This window comes from Calidris pugnax, unplaced genomic scaffold, assembly GCF_001431845.1.
Source record: "Calidris pugnax isolate Ruff unplaced genomic scaffold, ASM143184v1 scaffold18, whole genome shotgun sequence".
Lineage (NCBI taxonomy): Eukaryota > Metazoa > Chordata > Aves > Charadriiformes > Scolopacidae > Calidris > Calidris pugnax.
In genome coordinates, this window is record NW_015090812.1 from 3845964 (window position 1) to 3857085 (window position 11122).

The 11122-nt window shown below is 44.8% G+C and overlaps 1 protein-coding gene across 1 annotated transcript; it reads right to left on the reverse strand.

The window, feature by feature from the left end:
* Window positions 1–4758: 4758 nt before the first annotated feature.
* On the reverse strand, window positions 4759–10566 carry LRRC42 (leucine rich repeat containing 42). Its single transcript, XM_014938892.1, has 7 exons — window positions 10081–10566; window positions 7793–7924; window positions 6655–6773; window positions 6148–6236; window positions 5950–6063; window positions 5615–5699; window positions 4759–5248 (listed from the first exon to the last, which is right to left on the reverse strand). Exons 1-7 carry the CDS (start codon window positions 10551–10553, stop codon window positions 4992–4994), a joined length of 1269 nt encoding a protein of 422 aa, XP_014794378.1. The 5' UTR covers window positions 10554–10566; the 3' UTR covers window positions 4759–4991.
* Window positions 10567–11122: the final 556 nt, after the last annotated feature.

An 11122-nucleotide genomic window follows, 5' to 3' on the forward strand; every position in this document is an offset into this window, starting at 1 on the left:
GAAGCTCCAGCCCAAGCAAGCCCTCAGCAGCAGTGCTCTGACAAGGACGCAGTGACACTGAACAGGGACAAAGTGCTGCACTTCTCGGCTGTGGGACACCTTCATAGGTTCTCCCATCGTGTGAAGGTGAGTCCTTTCTACATGGGCAGACCACCATCTTGCAGCATTGACTCGACAGCTCGACAGGTTGTGAGCAGGCTGCTGGAGACCACCAGCTGCTGGCAACACAGGTACCATGTCTGGCCAACCCTGGGCGAGGGGCTTCTCCAGTATGGACATGCTGATGCCTCTGCAGGCAGCCAGATAAAGGTACATTGAAGACTACTGTAAAGAGCAGGAGCTGAGTGAGGTGAGCCTTTCTAGACCTTGGTTGGCATTTGCCTCTGACATCGCTTCACCTCACACTCCTGATCCTCCTGGGTGGGAGGAGAAGCCTATGATGTTTGTGTGCAAAGCACATCTGCGGGTGGTTTCAGCAGGGGCTTTGAAGGTTCTGTCTTGATGCTCCCAGGACATTTCCTCAGGAACGCTGTGCTGAGGGTGACATGGTGGGGAGCTGCTGCACGGGCCACCTCCCACCTTCTTCTCAAACCACAAGGGCCATGGTGGAGAGTGTAAATGGTGAGGAAGGCTGAAATGGGTGTTTCAGGGTTTGTGGGGACAAATCACCTTGTCCCTGTGACCACGTAGCTGTCCCTGCAGGGCAGGGAACTGGTCTGTATATAAAACATACCTCTCTCAGGGCTGTGCAGTTCTGGAGCAGCAGCTCAGCAGGTTGAGAACAGCCGTGGGGCTGGGATGAGTTTGCACTTGAAGATGGCAAAGAAAGGAGGGGGGAGGAAAAAAAGTCACAGCCTCAGAGCAGAGAGCAGCAGGAACCCAACCCACACCCCAGGAGTGCTGCTCCTGGGGTGCTGGGGAATGACACAGGGTCTGTTTGCTGCTCGCTTCATCCCTCTGCCAGCAGAGCAGGATCAGGCAGAACAAACCTTCAAAGCATCCTCAGGATGTAGATACAGACGTGCCACTGAAATTTAAGAAAGGTGCCATCTTTCCCTGCTCCTCTGAAAAGCTCCTCTGTGTCTAAAACATCATCTCTGAGAAAAGCCCACATTTACAGTAAGTGCACTTACTTTTCTAGGCCCAAAATAAACATCAGGTGATATTCTTCCCGCCACCATCCCAGCTCATGTATCTTTAAAAATAAAGCCCCGTTCAATCGTTTCCTCTCTGTCCTGTGATGTGCAGCTCTGCGTGTCACCATGGCTCGCATCAACAGCGAACATTTCTCCGAATGTGTAGCTGGGATACAGCTGTCTGTCTGAGAGATCTTTTTAAAAATAGCTTGACTGTATCCTGACTCATACCTCACCTGGAATGAGACGGCAAAACACCGCATAGCGGAACCGGTACTACAGGAAAATTCTACAGCCTCTTTTAATAACCTGTCCTTCTCCACGCCTGGCTGGGATGGGTGGCTTGCTTTCTCCCTGCCTGTAAAACATGGAAGAGGAAGCTGGGAAGAGAGGTTAGGAGTTTCCTCCATAAACGTTTCTCACTTGCAAGCTTCCAGCCTCCATCAAAGCTTGAAATCGAGATACATCTTTTTACTGGAGAGTGAGGGATATCTAGCGCTTCGATAAGGCTGAGCTGGGGTTGGTAAATAAAGCCTGGCTTCCTGTAGTTGCTGCTGTTCTTCTTTTTGCCCCAAACCACGTTCTGGGGCAATCAATGAGGAAGTCCTGCAGAATTTCTGAAGAGGACCTCAAGGAGGGATGATTCAGAGGCAGAACTACTGGGTCAGTCTCTCTGTCCTGAGGAAGAAGAGCTTCCTTCTGGTTCAAACTGGGTTCAGCCAGGGGTTGCTTGCCTGTTTCTTGGCTTTGAAGTACAACAAGGTCCCTTCGTTGGGAGGGGGCAGGTGGGCTATGACTGCTGCATGCTTCTATGGGGCAGTGGTTGAAGGTGGTAGAGGAGGGGAAGAATCTCATCCCTCATGATGGGAACTACATATGGATAACAGAACAACTGGAATTGGTAAGGATTGAACTAATAAGCTGTTTAAAAGATTCTTGTGCCACCTTCTCTCTCCTTCAGCAGGAGGGTAAGGAAACAGGGGCAGCCTTAGGGGGCATGGAGGATATCCCTGGCTGGGAAGAGGAAACCAAACACACTCCTCTCTCCTAAGCTTTGTAATTGAGGTGAAGCACAAAGAAGTGGGGCCAGGAATATGATCTCTGCATCTAAGACAGCCAGTAAAGGTTTACTGCTGTCGGAGGAGCTGATCCACCTGGTGCCTGCAGGGTAGAGCCCCAGGGTTGCTCTATGTTGCTGATGTCCCTGGGATGTTGGAGCTCTGATTAATGGCCTTAGGCCAGGAGAGAGGATCCGGGGACCCATCCTGCTCCGGATTTACACCTGTGAAGAGACTCACCAAGGGAGACGGGGGAAGCAGCAGTCCACAGGACTCAGAAAGCAGCCTGGAAACAGCTGGGGACACAGCGGCCAGTTTCAGCGGGCGCTTGGCTGAGCCTATTTCAGGGTGAGTCTCCTGTAATTTTCTTACTTTCTGCCTTGTTCCTGGTCAGCAAATGCCATGTGCCTTATGGAGAGCAATTAACAGAGATGGGTGGGTTGAGGACACAGCAGCAAGCGTGTCTGAGTCGTCTTAGGATAAAATTTGCACAGTGGTGTGTCTAAAAGAGGAAGCTCGTTGTGGTCAGCAAGAAACCTAAGGAAAGGAGTAATTGTGCCAGGGATGGAGCGTGTAAGAAACACAGTGCTCTACAACACCCCTTTTGAAAAGCAAAGCTGTGCTGTGCCTTATTTTACCAACAAGCCTGTGACCTGGGCAGACCATTCCTGTTAAATCACAGAATGATATGGGGTTGGAAGGGACCTCTGGAGATCTATCTAGTCCAACCCCCCTGCCAAAGCAGGTCCACCCAGAGCAGGTTGCACAGGAACATGTCCAGGTGGGTTCTGAATGTCTCCAGAGGAGGAGACTCCACCCCCTTCCTGGGTAGCCTATTCCAGGGCTCTGCCACCCTCAAAGTGAAGAAGTTCCTCCTCATGCTTAGGTGGAACTTCTTACATTCAAGTTGGTGCCCATTTCCTCTTGTCCTGTCCCTGGGCACCACTGAAAAAAGACTGGCCCCTTCTTCTTGACACCCACCTTTAAGTATTTATAGGTTGATCAGATCCCCCCCTCAGTCTTCTCTTCTCCAGACTAAAAATACCCAAGTCCCTCAGCCTCTCCTTGAAAGAGAGATGCTCCAGGCCGCTCATCATCTTTGTGGCCCTTTTCTGTACCCTCTCCAGCAGTTCCCTGTCCTCCTTGAAGTGGGGAGCCCAGAACTGGACACAGTGCTCCAGATGGGGCCTCACCACGTGCCTATTTTCTGGCTCGAGGCACCAGATCCCCTGAGACACGCGTCTCTCCATGCTCAAGATTAGCAGATCTCCACAGCGGTGGAAGAGGCTAGCGAAAGAAATCCCCTGGTGGCCACAGGACCAGAAGCCAGCTGCAGGAGGTGGGTTATACTCGAGCGCCGCAGTCGCCTTCCTCCCTGTTGAGACGCTGTTTTGCGAAGTCACTCCCTTGTGCCGTTATTTGTCTCAGCAGAGGGCTGATGTAGTCGCCAGGGGAAGCTATTAATAGTCTGGAGTTTCTGGGAAAAACACGTAGGGCTTGACTGCAAGTATTCTTGTTTTGTTCCTGGGCAGACTTTTTTTTTTTTTGGAGGCAAATTCAGCAATAAGAGAACGAAGAGAAAAAGGGGTTTAGCTCTTTATGCGTTTTTTTTAAAGTCAAGTTCCTTTTCCCAGCCTCTTCACGATTTCCAAGGATGCGTTGCCTTTCTTGTTACTGAATTATGGCAAACAACAGTGTAAAAGGAAGCTACTCCCTAAATAAGCACTAGTAGAGGAGATCTGTAGTAAATTCTTGGCCTTGTAGGCCCTAAGAGCACAATGGTTGTTGTGGTGCCCAACTCCTGGGCTCTGTGCACCTCAGCCAGTTTTAATAGAAACACTCGGGGCAGGAATCCAACGAGCATAGAGTCACAGAATGGTTTGGGTTGGAAGGGACCTTAAAGATCATCTTGTTCCAACCCCCTGCCATGGGCAGGGACATCACCCGTATGACAAACACACCTGCAGCGTTACAGCTGCACTCCTGGCTTCACACAGACCAGCACAGAGTGACTCCCAGTATCTAGTCTGGTTTTTTTACAGCAAGTATGTATAATTCTGTGAACACTACCCTGACTGTTTTCAGATGGGGAAGTATATTGCAGGCACGCGCATCAAGAAAGGGTTTTAAACCACAGAAATGTCCACAAATGCAGTGGATTTGCTTATAAAGGAGACTGCATTACAACTGCAGAGCCTAATCTCTACAGCAACCCAGTTTCAGCTTTCATTTCCTGGGCTAAAAAGAGAGAGATAGGGGACTGCTGTTCTACTTTGGCTTTCTGCAATAACCGTTAGCGAGGGGTTACCCTCTCTCTGCCTCCCTCCCCTGGGGCCTGTGCTTATCCTCTCTGCTTCCTGCCTTTGTCAGAGCTCTACCCGGTGCTTACAGGCTGAGGTTTATGTTCTACCACCGCTATTAACGTCCCAGGTCGCTTGACAAGCACAGTGCAGCTTCCTTTCAAATGAGCTGCAGCCATTAGTTGCTGCCCCTCAGGAGGCCAGAGAGGAGAAGGGATAGGACCAGCTATTTTTCCTCAATGATATCTATATCAGAAGAATTAGTCAAGGATGACAACAAAAACTTTATTTGAAAAAATTATTATGTATTGAAAATATACAGTAGTATCATTCAACCTTCTCCTGGACTCTCTCCCTCCCCAGGCATAGGTTAACCCACAAGCAGATCCCAGCAACCAGCTTTAACGATACTGGTCTCCTTTGTTACTCCCTCTCAGTATGTCTAAATTCTGTCATCAGCAAGAAAACAGCAAACAAAAGACCCACTTCTTTCTGACTCAGTAGGTATTTAACAAATCCCAGTCCTCCACAGTGAGGCACAGATGCTTCTGTTTGGAAGTCCTTTCTTTCTCTTGTTCAGCCAAAGCTCTTTTTTTATTGTTCCTTAATTCGTGGCTGCCTGCAACCTCCTTTTTCAAAGGTAAATGGCAATTCTGAACTTTTTCCTTATAAAACTGCAAGTTTCCAGATGCTTTTGTTTCTGCCTCCACCAGCTTGCATTTGACTACTTCCTCTATTCTGTGTGTTTTGCCATCTACAGGAAAAAAAAAGAATTATCAGGTTTAGTTTTTGGGAAAAACACAATTATGCTGTAAAATGCATACTTGTGTTGCAATGTGTTTTGACCAAGCAAACTTGGGATACTGACTGCTTAGAGAAAAATAACATTTATATCTTGGACTCAGAAGGAGAAAACCCAAATTATTATATGTTGCCCTAAGCAGGCTGCCATGCTGTACTTTTGGAGTTATCCAGCAGTGCAACAAATGCAAACACTCAAACACGTTGTAATGCAGTCACACAAATGACTGAGATGCAATTTGTGCTATATATTTAAAAAAAAAAAGTATGAAAATATTCCTTGTAGAAAAGAAAACAAATAGCTACATAGTTTACGTACAGAAACGCAGAGCTGCTGTTCTGGATCTCAAGTCATCTTGTGGTTTTCTGGCCTCCATAACGGCCTGCTCCCACTGCAAAACTGTCTGAAATAACATTTGAAGGAGTTAAAATGTTTCTTGTAAAATTTACACAATTATCATTGGCGACAACTCTCTTATTCTTTGCTATTCAGTGATTTAATACTCCATAAGGACTATTTCTAGGGAGTAAAACAGACTTAAACCCCCGTACCTGCTCTGCCGACAACTCTTATCTCTTATTCTTTGCTATTCAGTGATTTAATACTCCATAAGGACTATTTCTAGGGAGTAAAACAGACTTAAACCCCCGTACCTGCTCTGCCCATCCCTCCGTTTTGCAGTTACTATGATCAAACTCTTTCAGAGGCACTTTGGAGTGAACGAGGCCAATCTGCGTTTGGATCCGCTTAATTACAGCGTTAACGTCCTAGTGAAAAGGGAAATAAAGGAGTCAGAGGGGAAGAATATTTGATTACACTTGTCTGGGAAACTTAGAGAGATGCTCTTTTACCTTGAGACCTGTGCCAGAAATGTCCAAACAATTCAATTTCTTGAAAGAAAGAAGGTAGCCAATTCCCACGTCGGTGATTTTAGGGTTACCTGGAAGGTCAAGTAAAGTTAAATAAGTTGCAAGATATGGAGAAAAATGATCAGAATACCAAGAAACTATTTGTTCCAAAAGCTAATATTGGAACAAGGGAGTTTTGGCCTTTTTTTTTTTTTATAGTATGCTTCACGTTTTGAAAGTCAGTCAAAATTGACTTTTTCCCTCTAATGATCAAAATACAAGTATTACAATACCTGTTCTCAAACTATTAAAAATATTTATGTAAGTAGTAAGTGGCTGAGACTGCAGGTAAGACCTGCGCCTTCTGGAAAGCGGTTGGTAAAATTTGAGGTTGAGTACTTGGCTCATGGAAATCATCAAATTCAAGTTATTCCTTCAACATTAAGGAGGAGAAATTCTTTATCAGAAAGGCTACAGTTTGCTTCTCATATTAAATCATGAAGTACTTACAAGACAAGTCTAATACCAAAAGATTCTCAAGTCCCTTTTTCAATACTCGTACTGGTGCTGTCATTCTGCGAAGGCCTGCATCTGATAAAGAGTTGTCCTTCAGGAGAAGCCGTTTTACACTGGGGGGAGAGATACAAACATGTGGTTTATAGTTGTTAATTTAGATAGTTTTGTAAAATATCCTAAAACCCTGTGTCAGGAGGCCGGGGTCTTCTGTGCCAACTCTTCGGTCTACTTTGCTAATGTTAGCACAAAGTAGCAAGAAAGAAGCCTGGGTTGATAGGACTAACAAATATCTTTATATTGCCCCTGCTAGCTCAAGAGAAGCACTTACTTGACCGGCTATTGCCACAGCTCCAGTGACAAACCAGTCCTAGAGCACAAGCGTTTGCTAACACAGACAATAAAGTGTCAACTCCACTCAAAAGTGCTTGGCAAAATGGGAGAGGACAGATTCAGTAAGAGATATGGCAACGATTTTAAGTGAGCAATGAGGTATTACAACAGAGATGAAGAAACTCAGGGAAAAACATACTGCTAAAGTATTCTCCAGAGAACTTAAACACAAAACCTTGATGCAAAATGCACCAAAATCTTAATAGTAACATAATATCCACTAATTAGCAGTCTTCCTGCCTATTGATTTCCAAAATTTTCTACTTTTCAATCTGTAGTATCAAGGAAAACTAAAAAAAAAATTAATTTTTTTTCAAATATTAGTTAACTAGATATTCAGCATCCTGCTTGCAGAAATCTTCATTGGAACATTGGTCTGGTTGAAAATTTGGCTGACAAAGTTCCCTCTTAAAAAAGGAAATAGAAGTGTAAAACTGTTCCAAATGCTCAAGAGGCAGTTTTTACCTGGCCAATGAACATTATAAAGAATTGATTTAAAAACATAAGACAGCAAATTATCTTGTACATTTGTAGGACCTTTTATGATTCAGTATGTGATTTGTGTACAATAAATTCTGTATTTTGTTTACCTCAAGAACAGGTTTTATCAAAAACCAAAATCTTCAAATTTACACGTTTCTGCCTGTGACAATTTCCTTTAAAATCACAGCCTGATTCTTTGAACTGCTTAGTGATAGGAAAAGAAAGTGTCACTTTTAGCTATGCATCAAGAAATCGGTACCTAGACAGAGCCTCTTTGGTGAGGTGTTCCAGCAGTTCATGTTCATCTCCAAGTTTACAACAGGAGAGATCCAAACATGTCAGCTCCCGGAAAGATTTAATTTCTTCTAGCTTTTCAGAGATAACCAGGTATCTGCAAAGAGGAAAAAAAAAAAAAAAGCTATCAGTTTTCAAGCACATAAGACAGCACCAATGTCCCTATATCCTTAAGTATCACAAGTATAATGCAGTCGTTTCTTGTAAGTACCTACATGAAAATTGACAGAAATTAGCCAGCTGTCCTAACAACTATTTTACATGCAGTCTGTACACAAAACATCTAATTTCCCAGTTTTCTCCTTGAATAAATGTCAAGGTTTTGCTTTGATTCAAAATATTGAACTAACAATTAAGACTTCAACTTGCAAACATCGCAATTAGGGACTTCTTTGCAGATAATTATTGTATTATTTCGAATAATGTAAAATACACATTTAATTTAACTGTAAATCAACTTCAAATGCTTCTCTTTCTCCGTATCTAGAAAGTGTGTAGACAAACCCATATTCATCCAGGTTTAAAATCTACTTCAAATGTATCAGGATAGCTTGTCAAATAGCAAAATTTTACTTTTTATATATGTAAATAAAATACTTCACTAGAGATCAAAGTCCTACAGGTCACCTGCAAGACCCCAACTAAAGCTGTGACTGCGCCCCAGGCGGTAGTTACTCAGTGGGTTATTTTTTTAGCTGTGTTGTTTCCCTGATCTGATTCACTCTGCAGCCACGCAAACATCTGCGCTGGAACTATTCAGGAGGAGGTTTAGAGATGGGAACAAACCACTGCATGAGTATGCAGTAATAAGCACGTAGCAGTCACTACCTCACCAGTCTCCCTTCCATTTACATCTTATTGTCCCTGTAGCAAGACAAGCCCCAAATTCACTGATCTCCCCTGAATTTACGGTCTACTCCCCATAGAAAGACAAACCCCGAAGTCAGCATCTTCACTGCTAATTTAATCCCTCAAGGAATACCTCTTTGGCCATACAAATAAGGGGATGTTAATATCCTCCCACTGCACGTATAGCTATCAAACTACCCCACCAAATCCTTTTGCCACGCAATTCCGCTATGCAGAAGGCAGCACGTACAGTCAGAGCACAAGACAATTCTTCAGAGATACTACTAGCTTGGGGGGGAGGGGGGAGAAGGGTTGTGAAGAGAAGAGTGGGCTCTCTTAGAAATAAGATTCATGAGAAATGCCTTAATATCTTACTTCCCTGATTCCAAAGACTCGATACTTAACTCAGCTCTCTGTAATGGCAAAAGATGCCAGAGGTAACCTCATTTCTGAATTAAGCCCATAAAAAGTATCTGTACTAGAGATAAAAAGCCAGTAGGTTTAAAGGATAAAACAAAGGATAATTGACCTCTGCTCAAACATTCCTACTGTGCTCAAAACACCCTCAGCACTTCAGATGAATATGCCTGTACTTTGATTTTAAACTGGATAAACCCTCCCTTTTTCAGCTGTACAGATGGAAGACAGACTGGTTATATTACTGGGAAAGACTTCAATACGAGTAAGGCTTTAAAACCATAATCCAGTTTTAAGCTTGGCAAGACTCTCTTTTAGTGAAAGACAATGTGGACATTGAGATGATGAAAAACTGGTGCTGGACTCTAATCAGAACCTCGTTAAAAGCACATTCAATATGGAGAGGGGAACCACAATAAACTAAGGTAAAACCTGCCCGACTTCAAAGCCTGTAACTTACCTAACAGGACTATCTTTTCCTGAGCCCCCAAACTGAAATGGGATAGCAAGCTTATAGTAAATAATTCCAGAGGGTTTGCAGGGGTGTACTTTATCTGTACAGTCAGCTAAGTATGTTGAAATGCTTAGGAACAGCAATTACAAAAACATCCCACAAAATTCCTGAGAATGCACTAAACACACAGATTGCTATGGAAGTGCTGATTATTATTGTTGAAAAACAGTTGCAGGTTTAATCCCTCAGATAAAATCCCCTGTTAGTTAACATGGATGTATTCTGTCATCTGTATTATGATTTGTATCTTAGAATGAAACCACCAGCTGCACTTGTAGGAAAGGAACAGGACAAAAGTAAGCAAAGCAGCAAAATGAGATTAGGCTCAGGTCATTTCATTAAAATTAGGTGGTGTCATAAGGCCCAAGAGATTTTTTAGGATTATTTTTGAGAGAAAATAATTTAAGGGAAACTTTAAGTGTGCTAACAAGAAGCACTAGCAGATGACAATATTCGTTACTGAACACACTTACCTATTCCGCAAACATAACGAACATAGCACCAAATTGCCATATGCTTCAGTAAACTTCTGTAGAGCTCTCAGTCCCGTTACAGGTTCCGTGAACTTTTGTCTTGCTTCTGCGGCTGAAAAGAGCTTTTCAGCAATCTGTTCTGGGAAACCAATCAACGAGTCAATGTGATCAACATTGTCAGAAATGTAACCCAGCACTAGGCTGAAGAGGGACTTGGCCGAGTATCGGAGGTTCCCCTCCTTAGTGTACGTGAAGATGAAATGATCAGTTCTCTGTCTCCTCGCCCTATCGTCCTCCCTGTTCATACAAAGCTCCACTGAAAATCCTCTGGAAAACAGCCTAAAAGGTCTTGTTTTGGGAGTGACATTTTGTATGCCGCCTGCACCCTGATTTACCATGTGCAGCTTCCCATTTTCACGCACATATATCGGCCCGGTATCCAAATGGCTTTCAGAGTGGAGACAGTAAGACATTCCCCTCGTCCAGTTCTGCAAAAAAAACAAACCATAGACAGGTAAAGAATAGCCAGAAAGGAAAACGCTGCTCGGGGAAGACCCCAAACCCTGGCAGCTCTCCTCAAAGCCCCAAGCACGGCCACGTAGCTCTGCAGTGCAAAGACAGCCGGGCTGCGAGGAACAGGGGTGTGCTGTCTGCCATCAAACCGCAAACACCAGTCGAGTGGGAATGAAACCCAGGGTGGGCAGAGAGGCAAAGGGGCCTTTGCTCTCTCAGGGCCCTGCCACTCTGTGCCTGGTGCCCACCAGAGGCCTGGGGCAGGGTCCCAGTCCTGCACAGGCACGAGGGTCTGGGGGCTGTGTGGGAAGCGGCCCCCTCACAGCTTGGCCTGGCTCTGCTGCAGGCTGGGGGGGGGGTGGGGAGGAGGAGGAGGGCAAATGGCTGACTGCAGCAGGGCAATGGAGCCTGCTGGGGGATCTCCCTCCCTGTGGCAGGGTGGCCAGGATCCTGGTGCCAGCTTTGCCCAGCCAGTGGCAGGAGCTCCGGTTTGTGAGGAGGGGGCAGGAGGGCGCAGACCCGGCCATGG

What these genes read in the sequence shown, in the direction of transcription:
- LRRC42 (XM_014938892.1), bottom strand. Translation starts at nt 10,553, where the DNA reads ATGTCTTACTGTCTCCACTCTGAAAGCCATTTGGATACCGGGCCGATA. An exon ending in TTTCTGGCACAGGTCTCAAG is followed by an intron (nt 6,064 to 6,147) that starts GTAAAAGAGCAT and finishes CCTTTTCACTAG; the next exon opens with GACGTTAACGCTGTAATTAA. An exon ending in CGGAGGGATGGGCAGAGCAG is followed by an intron (nt 5,700 to 5,949) that starts GTACGGGGGTTT and finishes ATGTTATTTCAG; the next exon opens with ACAGTTTTGCAGTGGGAGCA.